This window comes from Sciurus vulgaris (assembly GCF_902686455.1).
Source record: "Sciurus vulgaris genome assembly, chromosome: 13".
Taxonomy (NCBI): Eukaryota; Metazoa; Chordata; class Mammalia; order Rodentia; family Sciuridae; genus Sciurus; species Sciurus vulgaris.
Window position 1 is genome coordinate 14,218,046 of NC_136474.1, and position 16,412 is coordinate 14,234,457.

The 16,412-nt window shown below is 42.8% G+C and overlaps 1 protein-coding gene across 2 annotated transcripts in view; it reads right to left on the bottom strand.

Moving 5' to 3' along the window:
- Window positions 1–16,412, bottom strand: part of AFG3L2 (AFG3 like matrix AAA peptidase subunit 2) — a 45,208-nt gene that overhangs the window by 9,263 nt on the left and 19,533 nt on the right. For both annotated transcript variants that reach the window (XM_079108848.1, XM_079108849.1), the window contains exons 6-13: window positions 14,413–14,487; window positions 12,362–12,486; window positions 10,291–10,564; window positions 8,573–8,710; window positions 5,305–5,458; window positions 2,940–3,047; window positions 2,720–2,845; window positions 1,337–1,447 (exon numbers count right to left, since the gene is read on the bottom strand). In XM_079108848.1, coding sequence (XP_078964974.1) covers window positions 1,337–1,447; window positions 2,720–2,845; window positions 2,940–3,047; window positions 5,305–5,458; window positions 8,573–8,710; window positions 10,291–10,564; window positions 12,362–12,486; window positions 14,413–14,487 — 1,111 coding nt within the window. The remainder of the gene's footprint in view (window positions 1–1,336; window positions 1,448–2,719; window positions 2,846–2,939; window positions 3,048–5,304; window positions 5,459–8,572; window positions 8,711–10,290; window positions 10,565–12,361; window positions 12,487–14,412; window positions 14,488–16,412) is intronic.

Sequence of the window (16,412 nt, forward strand, 5' to 3'; positions counted from 1 at the left end):
ACATAGAAATAAATAAATAAAAATAAAGATACTGTGTCCATCTACAACTAAAAAACAACAACAAAAATGTTACAAAATGCTATGCACTCCCTTTTATAAAATGTACTTTAAAGACTTCCCATGACAATTCAAAAATTCTTAATCAAGGTCAGAATAAAAGCAAAGGGTCATGTTTGAAGTACATCCAACTACAGCAAAAATGCATTCACTCAAAAAAACAAAGGTCGAATGATCTCTCTGATAAGCAGATGATGACACATAATGGGGGGTGGGAGGGGTTAGGGTTAGGGAGGGGGGCAAGAATGGAGGAAGGAAGGACTGTATAGAGGGAAAGAGGGGTGGGAGGAGTGGGAGGGAAGGGAAAAAAAGTAACAGAATGAATCAAACAACATGACCCTATGTAAATTTATGATTACACAAATAGTACACCTTTACTCCATGTACAGAGAAACAACATGTATCCCATTTGTTTACAATAAAAAAAATCTAAAAATAGACAAAATTAGTTTAATGAAAAAAAAAAAAAAATGCATTCACTACCCAACTATCCAGGCCCCCTTTATCCTAACTCTTCCACTCTTTTAGGCTACACATCCTGTTTGGGGAAATAAACAGAAATTTAAAATAAAATTCTGTAGTTAGGTTAAAGTAAAACATAAAACTTATAGAAAAGAAATAACTCTGGAAAGGTTATCACTGCTTAGTCTAAGTGTTCAGGATCATTAAGTCATGGATAAATAATAATGCTTGCCCCAAGAGACCAATTGGAGTCTCTTCCTAATGGAAGGGAGGTGATTAAAAAAAAAAAAAGTTCCCAAATTACACAACCCAAGACAAATATATTCTACAGACCTGTCAGGGTCAAAAGTTATGAAGGGTAAATTCACAAGCCCTCAGTTTCCCAAAGAGAACTGCTTTTTCTTCCTCCTCCTTGTTTTGCAGGGCTGGAGCTTTAACCCAGGGCCTTGGGCATGCTGAGCAGGTGCTCTATCACTGAGCCACACCCAACCCCGACAGCCTGATAAATACTTCCTGCTTATCTGAATAAAACAAAGCCTTTCCCCACAGTGTATCACAGGAGTTTTTTGGTTTCTCCATATGCTGCCTTATTATAAAATGACTGCTTATAGCTTTGGCTCATGGTGGCAGCATGGTGAACAGGCAAGAGCCACCTCACAGCGAGGGAAACAGGGTTCCGGCAACAAGAGTGCATAGGGCAGGCCTCACACAGCAACTGGAGACATTTTCTTTACTTCTGGTTTTGCCAAAACAGAACCTGCTGGCCTCACATTTGATGTATTGGCCTCCTGGCCTGAGAGGTTTTCAGTTGCCTTACCACCAATCACTCGCTCGATTGCTTGTTCAAAGTGTTTCTCATTTATGGAATCCGAGAGGTGTCTTGCGGCAATCAAAGCAGCCTCGTTACAGACATTGGCGACATCAGCTCCTACAAAAGGAGCATGGAGAACAGATGACCCACACATGTGGTCCCGCTGGCTAGCAGCACATTACAGAGACTAACTCAGTTAACTTCTCAGCAAGGGTAGACTGGCTGAGAGTTTTATTTGGACATACAGTTCAGTTTGATTCATAACTTCAAGGTATTTTAGCATTTAGTACTAGACTGGTACAATCTTGGCTCTCCAAAATGATATAACCACATTAGTAGTGAATAAATAATTACAAACAACTATTTACTTTAATGTAGACCATAAGACTATGTATCAACAAACTAAGACAGTATTTAAGAATGCTCATTAGTTGACTTAGTTTCACCATCTCTGTTGGGAGAATGACTTATGTACCTAATAGGTAGTATGCTTACATAAAATAATAAACATAAGCATCAAAACATTCAAACAACTAAATGTAAACATAGTGGAAAGCATGCCAAGTGCTTTTTTTGTTTTGGGTGCAGGAACTGAACCCAGGGAGCTTAACCACTGAGCCACATCCCCACCCTTTTTTTTATTTTGACACAGGGTCTTGCTCAATTGCTGAAGCTGACCACAAATTGTGAGAACCATAACCTAATCAGTACACTGATCCTCTGATGGGGTCAACTGGTGGTGCCTGTAGGGAGATGGGATGTGGCCAGAGGAGGTGGGTCCCTGGGGGCATGCCTTTGGGGTTTATGTTGTGAACTTGTCCAGCAGAGCTCTCTCTGCTTCCTGAGGCCATGTTCCCAGCTGCTTTCCTCTGCCTATGTTTGCGCTATGATGTTCTGCCTCGCCCTAGGCTCAGAGCAACAAAATCGGCTGTCTATGGACAGAGACCTCTAAAACTGTGAGCCCCCAAATAAACTTTTTCTCCTCTAATTGTTTTTATAAGGTTTTTTGGTCACAGAAGCAATAAAGCACCACCAAATTGCACACTTGAATATTATAGCATGTTAATTTTATCTCAGTAGAATTTTTTAAAAAAAAGCACTTGGGAATGGTTCCTTCAATATCTGTCGGTCTAAAAACCTGCCGTGAGAGAGAAGTGGGTAAGGCAGGTGAAGTGAGGCTGGACGTGCGTCAGTGACTGTTCCTGAAGCAAGTGATGGGTGCTGATGGACTCACTACACTGTCTCCTCTAATTCTATGTATGTTCAAAATTTCCCAAAATTAAAAGGTGAAAATTACTTAGGAAGTCCCAAGGTGGACCACCAAAGTGAACTGGTACTTGTCGGTGATTTAAAAGCACTAGAAAGAGGCCCATGGCTACTTCCACTCACCTGAGAACCCTGGAGTTAAAGATGCCAGTTTTCTGGCCAGCTTTTCCTTCTCTAGGGTGCTATCCAGTTTCAGTGGTCGGAGATGAACTTTGAAAATAGAGGCTCTTCCTTTTATGTCTGGTGGACCTTTGGAAATTATTTTGAAGGAAAAAAGTCACTGTGAGATAGTTATACCTGAACCCACAAGACTGTGGAGCCAATCCAGTGAACATCATCTTACCAATAAAGATTTGCCTGTCAAAGCGCCCCGGCCGCATCAGCGCTGGGTCCAGGATATCTGGTCGGTTGGTACCCGCCAAAATGACCACGTTTGTTGTTGTGTTAAAACCTGAAAGGATGATAATGAAACTATAATCGATTAAATGGCATGGGACAGAGGACAGGTGCATCTGTGGAGGAGCATCCATGGTCTTGGCTATATCCAATATGGTTTTGAGTCACAGACCTGAATTATTCAGGCTGTTCTTTTTTTTTTTTGGTACTGGGGAATGAACTCAGGGGCACTTGACCACTGAGCCACACCTCCAGCCCTATTTTGTATTTTATTTTATTTAGAGACAGGGTCTCCCTGAGTTGCTTTTAGCAACTTGCCATTGCTGAGGCTGGTTTTGAACTCTCGATCCTCCTGCCTCAGCTTCCTGGGCATGTTCTTAAAGATAAGAATCATGTATAAGGGTTGGGGATATAGCTCAGCTGGTAGAGTGCTTGCCCTGCAAGCACAAGGCCCTGGGTTTGATTCCCCAGCATCAAAAAAAAAAAAAAAAAAAAAAAAAAAAAACATGTGTAAGACTGAAGAGTTCTTTTAAAATAATAACATTTATTTATTTTTAACTGACACACAATTGTACACATTCATTGGGCACAATGTAACATTTCTTTTATTTTGGCATTATGGATTGAACTGAGGGGCAATTAGCCACTGAGCCATATCCCCAGCCCTTTTTTTATCTTTTGAGACTGTCTTGCCAAAGTTGCTGAGGCTGGTCTTGAACTTGCCATCTTCCTGCCTTAACCTCTTAAGCTGCTGGAATTACAAGTGTATGCCACCACGCCCAGACAGAGCACCATTCCAACGCAGGAATAAAATAAGTGAAGATCAGCTCGTAACTGGCATGTCACCGCAAACACACTTTGTTGTTACTGTTGTTAGAAACAGTCAAAATTTTCCCTATTTTAAGGCCAAGCCCAAAAAACCAAAGAATGAATGTTTTCTCTGATAAGTGCACAATATATAACGATGGGGGGTGGTGGAAGGAAGAGAAGAATGAAGGAACTTTGGATGATGTAGAGGAAAATGGGGTGGGAGGGGGTGGGGATGGAAAAAAATTTTCCCTATTTTAAAATATAATAAACAATTAATTGCCCCTGATCACAGTTACACTGCTGGTTGCAGAATGTCCAAAGTCATTCCTCTCACCTGTCTGTATCCCTGTGATGATTCTCCCTCCATCCCCTTCTGCTAGAGTATTAAGAACTAGTTTTCTAAAGGCGAATGACCAGACTTTAATTTACTTAAGTAGAAATTTAGAAGATGTTGTCAACTTTTGTAACTGAGGAGTCTGGTGCCCTGGGTCAGGGGAATAAGCAACTACTTACTTGGAGGAAATGTCAGCTCAATCTCCCACCTCTTCACCCTACTGAGATGCTCAGTTCTAGTAGGGTCAATGTCTGGCTTGACACCTTCACCTTCAGGACACTGGGACTGGAAGAGTTATTGTGCTGCTTTGATTTCATCGCTAAACTTGAACTGACTGCTACAGAATATAGCAGAACGTTTATCTTCTCTTTTTTTTCTTATGGTGCTGGGGATCGAACCCACAGCCTTGCACACAATAGGCAAATGCTCTACCACTAAGCTACACCTCCAGCCCACTACCTTCTCATTCTGATACTGTGCCTGGCCCCCATCTAAGCCAACTGGATACCTGGAGCTGTGCTTCCCCTTTCTACACAAACAACCCAGCAGGAGGAATGTGGCATACCCAGAGAACTGGCTTTCCTACATGAAAAACAAGTTGACTAACAGAAAAACTGCTACTCTTGGTCAAGGAGCACAGTGCTGGTCTTCAACTTGTGACTTTCAACCTTATAGTGGTGTCAAAGCAACAGGCACAGAAACGCTACTTCAGACTTTGAATCTGGTCTTCTCCTGGCAAGAGCTGTGCAGTCTGATCTCCTGCAATTTGGGCCATGGCAGGAAGCCACAGCACCCAGTCAGCCAGGGAAACTACCGCCAGTTCACACCCTGTGCTGCCAGGCTATGGTGGTGGGCAGGTCAGGAGTATTCATCTGTTTTTGATTTGGTCACCAAATTCACACTTGGTCACACATGAGTTTTCTTGATGCTCCAGGATCATAGATGACTTTAAGATGAGATTAAAATTTTCAAAATTTATCTCTTATTCAACAAAAGAGATAAATACACAGACATAATATCTTGTTGTATGCTTTAGTATAAAAGAGCATTTAAAAAGATATTTGGTTTTGATTTTTTAAACTCGGTTTTATAATAAGAATTTTCACGTTAGACATATGACAGACAATTAGAAAGTGCAGTTTAAGACACAAAAGGTTTGACCACTCACCATCCATCTCCACGAGCAGCTGATTGAGTGTGTTCTCCTGCTCGCTCTGCCCTCCAAAATTGCCTCGCCCTCTCTTCCTTCCTACTGCATCAATCTCATCAATGAAGAGAATACAAGGGGCGTTCTTTCGAGCAAGGGCAAATAAGTCTCGGACCTGGACAAAAGGGGAAGCACGAAGCCACAGGACAAAAGAATGTCACTCATCTTCAAAAAAAAACAATAAGCCTCAAGTCTCCCGTCCCATGAAGACAATCTTTCTGTGTTTCACAGTGCACATTCATATTTGAAGAGTTACAAGTAGCAAAGCAGTGGTCAATAATTAGCCATCTGGTGGGTAATGAATTTAAGGTGAGCAAATACTATTTCCATAACCCATATATTAGCATAATGTAATAAATATGGACAATATCTGCTATTTTTACAATACCGACAGAAAGCCTTGGACGTTTTGCCCTGTAAAAAGACAACACAGCAGAGCTCTAAACTTTACGTTCGTTTGCGAAGTTCAGCTTCTCCAGGGTGCTCCGTGCCTCCAGCAGTGACTGGTAGGCAGAGGTCCCACAGGTCGAGACCATGCTCACACAGGAAGTAAAGGCAAGGATGCTCCCAGGACCAGCACAGAGCGACCCACAGTGCTCCCACCCCCAGTGCCACCGTGATAGAGCTGCTGCCTGCCCCTGCACTCAGACTGTCCCACGAGCAGGCCCCTCAGGCACCCCGTCTCACCACCAGTCCCAGTCCCTTGTAAGAGACGCAGAGACAAGGCCCTGGGCCTCGTGTCCCTTCCTCAAGGCTTCCTGTCACCCTACCTGCCTGCGTTTCTGGACTTTCATTCCTACAAGGCTCTGAACACACCTCCTGATGTAACTCAGCCCCTTCTCACCTCCCCTGTGCCCTCAGGCTCACCCCTGTACCTCCCTACCTGAACTAGAACCTACACAACTCTCAAGTAGAAGGGGTCTGTGTCTTCGTCTCGTGGCCAGAGCTGGGGTCTGTCTCATGCCCCACTACCACTGTCAAAATAATCCTGCTGGAAAACTCTGGCTGAGACTCACGCCATGTGGCAGGCACCCTCCCTCCCCGTACCCTCGCCAAGATCCTCCTGTCAATCTGATGCCCTCCAAGCACTCTCTGCTGAGGGATTTCCACATCCACGTGGTTCCTCTCAGGTCCCCAACCATCTCTTCCAGCACCTTTTGGTCCACTCTGACAAGGCGAGCTCTGCCCAGATACCCTCTGAACAACCAGCCTCAGCCTCCACTTTCCAGCCACCCTGCTCCTTGGGACATCCTAGGTACCGTATCCACCAGCGCTTCACTCACTGCCCAGCTCTCCAGCCCACTGCCCCACACATTTCCACCACTCACAGGCCCTCCCTACCTTCAACTCCTCTTGGCCCGTATCAGGTAACACAGCCCCTCGTTACAAACACTTCACTTCCCCTTGTTCTCCTATTTTTCTACGACTTCTCTGCCTTATTAACCTGCGTGAATCTGTTAACGTAAGATCCATCATTACTCTAACTACTGCCAACCAATGGCAATCCTATCAAATATAAGTTTGTACCCTGATGTTTGGAAAGGAACTGCGACAGTACTTTGCATTTCTACAGCATGTTAAACGCTGGTGAAATACACAAGAGTAAAAACGAAATGTCTCTTTAAAAAGTAAACTACACTCACATTTCCTGATTTTAAAACTTACAAACCAAGAGTGTGGCAGAATAGAACTGACGGTCCAGAAATAAACCCTTGTATCTATGGATGATCAAAAATGCCAAGACCATTCAAAGGGGGTAAAACAAAAAGTCTTTTTGACAAATGATGCTGGGAAAACTGGGAATTCACATGCAAAAGAATACTTATACTATATACAAAAATTAACTCAAAAAGGATCATGGACCTAAGAGTTAAAATTATAAAATTATTAGAAGAAAATACAGATGTTCACAGCCTTGAGTTTGGCAGAACCACAGAGAAAAGATCAATGAACCAAATCAAAATTAAAATCTTCTGTGCTTCACCATTAAAAAGAGTGAAAAGACAAGCCATATAATAGGGAAAATATTGGCAAATCACATATCTGATTTGAAGGTAGTATCCAGGGTCAATAAGAAAAGCACAAATAGCCCAATTAAAAACCAGACAAAGGATCTGAACAGACATCTCTTCAAGGAAGCCATGCAAATGGCTGATATGCAGATAAGAAATGCCCAACACGGAGCCGGGCACAGTGACACACCTGTGATCCCACAGACTTGGGAGGCTGAGGCAGGATGCAAGTCCCAGGATAGCCTAGGCAACTTAGCAAGACTGTCTCAAAATAAAACCAAAAGCACTGGGGATATAGCTCAGTGGTAGAGTGCTTGCCTAGCGTGCCTAAGGCCCTGGATTCAATTCCCACCCTTCCCTCGCTCCCCCCAAAAAGAAAAGGAAATGCTCTATGTCATTTGTCATCAATGAAATGCAAATCAAAAGCACAGCAAGATGCCACATCATGTTCACTAAGGTGGCTACAATCAGTCAGACAATAGCAAGTGTTGGTGATGATGTGAAGGAATCAAGGACCTTCACACGTTGCTGGTAGGAATGTGAAAGGCACAGGCACTTTGGAAAATGATGTGGTTCCCCTCGCAGTAAAACCAGAGCTTTTCATATTGCCATGCATGGTGAATATGTGCACCCCAGCTACCGAGGAGGCTGAGCAGGAGAAGAGTCTGAGCCCAGCCGGGGCTACAGCGAGACCTCATTTCAAAAAAACAAAACAAGACTACGTATTACACAATTCCATTTACATAAAATATCTGCAATGGAAAAGCCTACAGACAGAAGTAGATGAGTGTTTGCTCAGGCTGGGAGGGGTGAGGAGGGGGTGACAAAGGGCCTAGGGTTCTAGGGCTGCTTCTTGAGGGGATCGTAGTGCTATGGAATTAATTGTGGTGATACTGCACAAATTTGAATGTACCCTAAGCTATTTACCTGCATGCTTGAAGGTAGTGGAATCAACAGTATGTCAATTACATCTTAATAAAGCCACTATAAAATAATAATGATCCACAAATAAAGTCACTTCTTGAAGCATGTGAGAATCATCTTAGGGCCCAGACCATATTCTGGTTGGGCAGGGAAGGTAGGCTGCAAGCTTGGCCTTGGTGCTCAAGGTGGTGACTGGTGAGAGGTTCCTCCAGAGACCCTGGGGTACAGGGGCATCTTCGCCAAGTCACCATGTGGGGAGAATAAATGGGGATAAGAAAGAGAACAAGACTTACTCTAGCTGGACCCACACCAACAAACATCTCTAAAAACTCAGATCCACTAACGGTGATGAAGGGGACGTTGGCTTCTCCAGCGGTGGCCTTAGCTAGCAGGGTCTTCCCGGTGCCTGGAGGACCAGTGAGAATGGCACCCTTCAGATACAAAAAAAGAGAGATTATCCAGGGTATGACTCTGTCCTAAGTCTTATATACGTTAGGATCTTAAATACCCCCTCTGAAATTTTTAGGCCTTCTAACAGTATGAAAAAGGTGATTTCAGCTAGAATCTACTAATGAACCAATGGAAATTTACTTAAATAATTCATGGAGACAAATGCAAGCTGTCTCCTAATTCACATAATTCTTTTACTCTTTACAGGTAAAGTTGGCTTTTGAATCCCAACAATCACTAAATCCAACCACTGACTTTCTACTTTCATGTACACGTCAGTACATTTTTAGCAGAGATGAATGTGTATTTTAAACCCAGTACGTGACTTCACTTTTATGTTTATTTTCTATTAAGTGACTAGCTATAAACAGGGCCCTCTCTTTCTCATAAATATATAGGTTACTGTATTTCCAAATATCACGCACGGGTGGTAGACAGTATGGTTAAGAGATTTTTTTTCCCCCCAGACTTTACAAGAAAACTTTAAGGTATTTTTTGAAACTTTATTTTCTTCTTTAAAAGTCTGTTAAGAAGAAGCACAATGATGAATGCCTGTAATCCCAGCAACCTGGGGGGCTGAGGTAGGAAGGAGGATTCCAAGCTTGTGGCCAGCCTGGGCAACTTAGTAAGACCTTGTCTCAAAAAATAAGAAAGGACTGAGAATGTGGTAGAGTATACCTGGGTTCAATCCCCAGTACCAGGAGGGGAAAAAAGAAAGTCTCAGAAGTACAGTAAAAAAAGTCAAATACTGATGATGAAATTAACTAAAAAGAAAAAAACTTCATTTAAATGATATAAAAACCATTATATTAGTTGTAGAGATGCCTAGGTAAGATAAAAATGGGTGTTAAGTGACAGAAAAGCACAGAATCATGAGATATGACTTTTTATCCATATAAATAGGAAATGAAAATAAAGAAAACGTTTCCCTTTACAAGGGATTCCTTTAAAGTAAACTTTACTAAAGGATTATAAACAGACTTAGACATTTTTATTCATTTACTGAGCAGCTAGTTGATCCACTCAATAAATAATGAAGTTTCTGTTTGTGCCTAGACCTGGGTGCCTAGATCTTAGGGACTAGTCCCCAAGGCACAGACCCTGTCCCTGGCACAGTGTCTGTGGGTACCTTCTGGGAGCAGAGAAGGTGACCATTAGTGCTGTCTCTCCTCACCATCCCCTGAGCCAAAACCCTTGGAGCAGATGGTCCACAGGGGTCTGTGGAAAGGGAACGTGTGGACAGCAGAGTGTGATAGGCTCCAGGGGACTGTGTCGCTAAGGGGTGGAGTGTCTAAATCAGACTGGAAGGAGAAGAAGGTGGATGGGGAAGGCTGCCAGGAGGAGAAAACAAACAAATTCTTGCAGGAATACACAAAATCCATCCAACGAGGCACACTCACATAGAAACACATACACAGAAACAGACCAAAACACTCAAGTCAGGCAGAAACTAAGAGAAAAGTGGCTACTTAAAATAATCAAACTTCGTAAAATGACAACTTCAGAGACCAAGAAATACTTAAAAAGGCTTTTGAGTTAATCTTCTGAAAGTGCATCTTACCTTTGGAATTTTTGCTCCTAGGTCTTGATACTGCTTTGGGTTTTTCAAGAAATTTACAAATTCCATGATCTCCAGCTTGGCCTCCTCACAACCAGCCACATCTTTGAATTTCACATCTATTTCATCCTTTAAGACCTTGGCTGTAGTTTCCCCAACACTGAAGAGGCCACCCATGCCCCGGCCAGTTCGCCCAATGCCTGCGGGCCCTCTTCTTATGGTGTACAGGAGAAAAGCAATGATGAGCACCGTAGGCAACATGCTCAGCAGAAAAGAGCTGGAGGGACGACAGGATATGGGTTTTGCTAAGACGGTTCTGCAATGTACATGTTTTTCCAGCTGCTTCAGATGTGATTGCAAACAGTTTTGATTTTTAAAAAAGCTAAATGGGCTGGGGTTGTGGTTCAGAGTGCTTGCCTAGCACGGGTGAGCCCTGGGTTCAATCCTCAGCACCACATAAAAAAAATAAATAGTTTTTATGTTCAACTACAACTAAAAATATCAAAAAACAAAAACAACAACAACAAAAAAATCCCCCCAAACCCCTAAACATTCTAATATTTTATCTGAGGCACGTGGAGAATCTTGGTGTTACCACCACTGGTGGAGAATCACAAAAGATAATACCAGAGAGAAACCCATTCTTAACATGCACACTGTCTATTAATATTTTATTCTTATCCCAATAACCACCATTTAAGCACAGTACTGTTATTTGCTGTCATTATATCTGGGCTTCAGAGACATTTCTTTTGCATTACTCAAGAATTTTAACATGATCCTGGTGTTAGCCTCAGAGGAAAGTTATATTGGTTAATACAGTTTAGTTGAACTTATGCAGCAATTAAATCAAAACTTTGTATGTGATTTAGGTGAAAACCAAAACTAATTTTAATTTTTTTATTATGAAATTTTCAATGCTGCTAAAACAAACAGTGAGAACCATGAAAAATTTACCTTTGGTTTATTTCTGGAGAAAAAGGAAAAAAAGCTGCATTGATAAGAAAAGTTTAAAGACTGGTATAACAGAAGTCTGCACAGGTTCTGAGCACCCCTAATCTGAAATGCTTGAAAATCTGAAATTTTCTGAATATCAACATGATGCTCAAAAATGTTAGGATTTGATGCATTTTGGATTTCAGATTAGGGATGCTCAACTGACAAAGTCTAGGCAAATATTTCAAAAATCTTAAAAAATCTGCAAATGTGAAATCTGGTCCCAGTATATCAGACAAGGGATATTCAGCCTGTGTAGCATTGCGGCTGAGCCATGAAGTCATCATCTCACACCCTCAGGGCTGGGGTGAATCCTCTGTGAAGCGTCCCCACGCTACATGGCATCACATAGTGCAGGCAGACTGTGTGAAATCCCCAGATCTGAATGACGTTACCAGCGCAATCGACACCCTAGCCACCAGGTTGTTTTTTGCTCTTCTTAACATACACAAAAAAATTAAGATTTCTTTCTGATTTTACTTCAGAACTGGTAATTTTACAGCATTTAATTAAATTCTCTGCATGTAATACAAATGAAGTAACTGTCCACAGGGTGGGTGTGTGTGAATGAGCACTCTAAGACAAAAATAACTTCCAAATGACCTCAAAGACTGGTTTTGTTGAATGCTAAACAAGTGTTTATCTCACTGAGCCACACCCCCCACCCAAAAAATGTTTGAAATACATGGAGCAGTCACTCAGACTTCTAAGTGGTGTTATTAAAGACTAATAACCTCCAAGGGAAGAAGTAGCTCTGATGAGAGAGGAAGAATCACTTAAAACCCTGGAAAACTATGAAATATAAATGATAGTTAAAAGGTGGAAATGCAACTATTTCATATAAAGGGACCCTATATGGACAGGACCCTGGACGTTAATACCCAAACCATTGCTTAATCAAGACAAATGTCAACGTGTATAAAATGAATCAATCTTGTACACAAACTAATTTTTAAAGACTGGCCAAATTGAGAAAGGGCTGTTTGAGAATCTAATGTGTAACTCTGCTACCTAGTGACATGAGACATGATGAACCATCACAGCAGTTTTCAAACCATATTTAAAAAGCACTTCTTACCCGTCACTTTCAGCTATGTAGACAACAGGCACCCGATTTTCCCCTTCTATGCCCAATTCTTGCTGTAAGGTTTCCAGATTCCGCTCAAAGGTGTCTACACTGCCAATATTAAACCACACATATTGCTATAAAAACAGAAAAAACAAATACCCTAAGAATGAAGTGGAAACAAATGATGTAATTCACTTGGAGGGCTGACTTTTTAAAGAAGCTTTCAGAAACAGTAAAGGTTTAAAACTTTTAAAAATGCCAGTAATAGAGCCTGGTTTTAATGAAGGGGTGATTAAGTCACTCAGTGAGAACATTTGGCAGTCCTTAACAAATAAGCATTTCTTTAGCAGTATTTTCCTGTGGCTCTAAAATTATAAATTCAAAGAACAGAATAAAAAGACTATTAAAAAGATAACCCTCTTTACAGATAAAAATGCCTTCTTTCCCTCTTCCCAAACTGAAAACAAGCGTACGTGACAATTACAGCTGAGGCTCACTGAGCACTCACTGAGTGCCCGGCACTGTTCTAAGTCCTTCACATACATCAACTCCCTCAATCTGCAGAACCACCCCAAGAAGCAGCAACAGGGTGACAGACAGAGTCTGAACTACAAGAAAGACTTGAGCGCACACGGTCAGAACACAACTGCCACGCTGTCCAGGCAGCACCCTTCGGTCCCCTAGAGCTGGGGAATCCGGGGGCCCTAGGGAGGGACACCTAAGGGACTCGGGGAATGGTTGCTATACTAGAGAGGACACGAGCACAACCACTCCTTGGTATCCATAAATGCCAAAATCTGCAGATGCTCAAGTCCCTTTTATAAAATGACGTGGTAATCGCAAATAATCTACACACCTCCTCCTCTGTGGTTTAATTCATACCTAATACACAATGTAAATGCTACATAAACGGTTATTATACTTTATGATTTAGGAAATAATGATGGGGGAAAAAAAATCCGTCCACGCTTAGTGCAGATGCAAATTTTTTTCCCAAATATTTTCAATCTGCAGTCGACTAAATCTATGAAAGCAGAACCCATGGACACAGAGGGCTGAATGTGTTCCATATTGTATTAGTGTCTACTGCTGAAAATGACCTTCAATTCTTTTTATTTTATTTTTTTAATATTTTCAGTCATAGACAATACCTTTATTTATGTGTTTATTTTTTTATGAGGTGCTGAGGATAGAAAGCTGTGCCTCATGAGTGCTAGGCAAGCACTCTACAACGGAGCCCCAGCCTGAGCTCCAGTTCTTACGCGTGAGAAACCACGGCACTGACTTAACCTGCCCACTGCCCATGTTATGTACGCAGTAAGAGGCTGGATCTGACCCAGGCAGTGTCCCCAGCACTGTCAAACCGCTCTCTGCCATAAGGTGCTGGTGACTGCAACAGCTCATGCCTAGGGTTTGACTAGATAAAAAGTGCTTATGTTCCAGGCACAAGCATCACACGGGTTACAAGTATCAGCCTCAATTTACTGCACGAAAAACTCTGCTCTCCTTTAGCCTGCAATTGTTTTTTAAAAGTAGTGATTTAAAAAAAACCATAAAACATTAACATATGAAACTCAGAAAAGATCAACATGTCATTCTATATTCTTCTCACCAATCAGTGTTTCTAAGCAAGGAACTTCTCTCTAAAAATAAAAGATGGGAAGTTTCATATAACAATAGCTCCTGGTAAGTTGTTCTCTGAGAAAGATAAGAAATTTATGTGGCTTCATGCCCTAAAACATGTACCTAGCAGCTTAACCACACCCACCTGAGCAGCCCCTAACTCTGCTGTCCACTGGGTAAGACGCTGAGAGCCAGGATCCCAGCAAACTCTGTGAACCACTGTTCAGTGAACGGCATGACCACGAGCACTTCAGAGGTGCAGCCCCATCACTAACTCACAGGGCAGATCCCACCTGTCAGGGCTCCTCGCTGCTGCTGCACTGCCCCACTCTGTCTCCAGGGGGCACACCCGCTGCAATGTGAAGGGGACTTTCGCTCAGTTCCAGATCTGCAAAGTGAAGTCATGGCTGATTCACTCAATCAATAAAATGACTTACCCCATCAACTGGAGTCTTTCCTGGTGTAAAAGTCACTCGAACAAAACGCTTATTGACAACTTCCAGTCTGTCTACCTGGAAATTTAAAAAGTTAAACATTCAAGCATAAATTTAAAGAAATATTTCAAATGTTCTTTTAAGCTCACTTAAAAGGAATATGACATTCCAGACACACAAAAAATAATCACACCATATACCCCACAGTTTCACCCGCAATGCTAGGGAGACTCCCCAGCACCCCTCTCCTGGGGGACAGCATGTGTGGCAGGGCTCCCCGACCTGCCCTTACACCTGTACCACACACCTCGTAACCCTGACAACATCCACTCGCTCTGGCCTGCTTTTGAACTTAAACAAGCATCTTGTTTTGTATCTGTTCTCCCCCTTTCCTTTCCTCCCAACATCACATCCATGTGGTTACCCACACTGACATTTCATTCTGTAGGGTGTTTCATTTGGTGAGTACACCCCAAGATCCTTATGCATTCCCTGCAGATAGGATGCTTCATTGTAAACGACGCTCAGGATCACCCCTTCCTGCATACACTGCACACACTCCCCAGGAATGCATACCCAAAGGCAGACACCTGAGGAAACGTCACCAAGGGGCTCTCCAATTCACGTGTACCAGCAAACCATTCTTATTACTCCATATCTTCACCATCACTTGATTATAAGACTTTTTCATTTTTACCACTCTATGAGTATAAAATGGTTTAAACTTGCTTTCTTTAATCACTAAGTATGTCAGATTCTTAAGAACATTCTTAAACACCTCATCCCGAGGACCTAAGGAGTAGACCTAAGGTTTGCTGAGGTCTTTTCTGAGCCTGGCCTTTCCCTTAGCATTCATGGTCTGATTTTCCCTGTATAAGCAGTTGCTTTGAATGTCCTGGTCTTTAACATCTGGCTCCAGACGGGGGAAGAGAGATAAAGAGGAGAAGAAAGCATTGGCCCTGTAGATTCCCTAGCACGCGCTTCATTCGCAGGAGGGGAATGAAGTCCTTTGAGACAGGCCTACTTCTCACTATGTGCTCTATCAGTAAATCTGGAAGATACAAATGATAAACAGAAAGTAGAGAAGCTGACCTGACCTGGGGGAGGAACTGTTTTTTGGTCTGGAAAGGAATGATGAAAAGAGTCCTATCCCCTATAAAGCTGCCTGGGAGGGGCAGACTGACTCCAAAGAGCCAGTAGGTCAGGACAGCTGGCTCCAAGGAGACTCCTCTCAAGCACTGGTTAGCAACCTGGGAAGGACTACTGCAGTCCCTTCCGCACCTTGGCAAGAGTTGCTTGTGAGAACGCTGGCTCCCCACAACATCTGAGAATTATGCATATAACATCCTCGCTTTCATGAAATGAACACTTGCTCCAAAAATCTGAGTAGAATCAGGCACAGTGGTGCACATCTGTAATTCCAGTGACTGGCAAGGTTGAGGCAGGAGGATTGCAAGTTTGAGGCCAGCCTCAGCAACTGAGCAAGATCCTGTCTCAAAATAAAATAAAAAAAGGGCTGGGGATGTGGCTCAGTGGTGGAGTGCTTGCCTAGCATGCACGAGGACCTGAGTTCAATCCTCAGTAAGGAGGGAGAAAAATCTGAGTAGATAAGAAAATTCCAGGAAGACGGTAGAGCAGGAAGCACGGGAATCTACTTCTCCATGACACGACTACCCGGTAGAATCTTTCTGTGTAATTATTTTAGAAATCTGGAGTTCACTGGAATCTCAGCTGGTCACCTGTGGCCCACTCCCAGCCCAGGACAGACCGCTATGCTCACGCACCTGTAGCAGCTGCCATGGAGCGTGCCTGAGGGTAGGCTCAAGGAGCCTGTCTCCACAGACCAGAAGGCTGCGCTCTGAATGCTGCTTCTGATGACAGAGGAGCAAAGGGGTGCAGCTGATGCCGTTCCCCTCCTGCGAATGAAGCGCGTGCTAGGGAATCTACAGGGCCAATGCCTTCTTCTCCTCTTTATCTCTCTTCCCCCGTCTGCAGCCAGATGT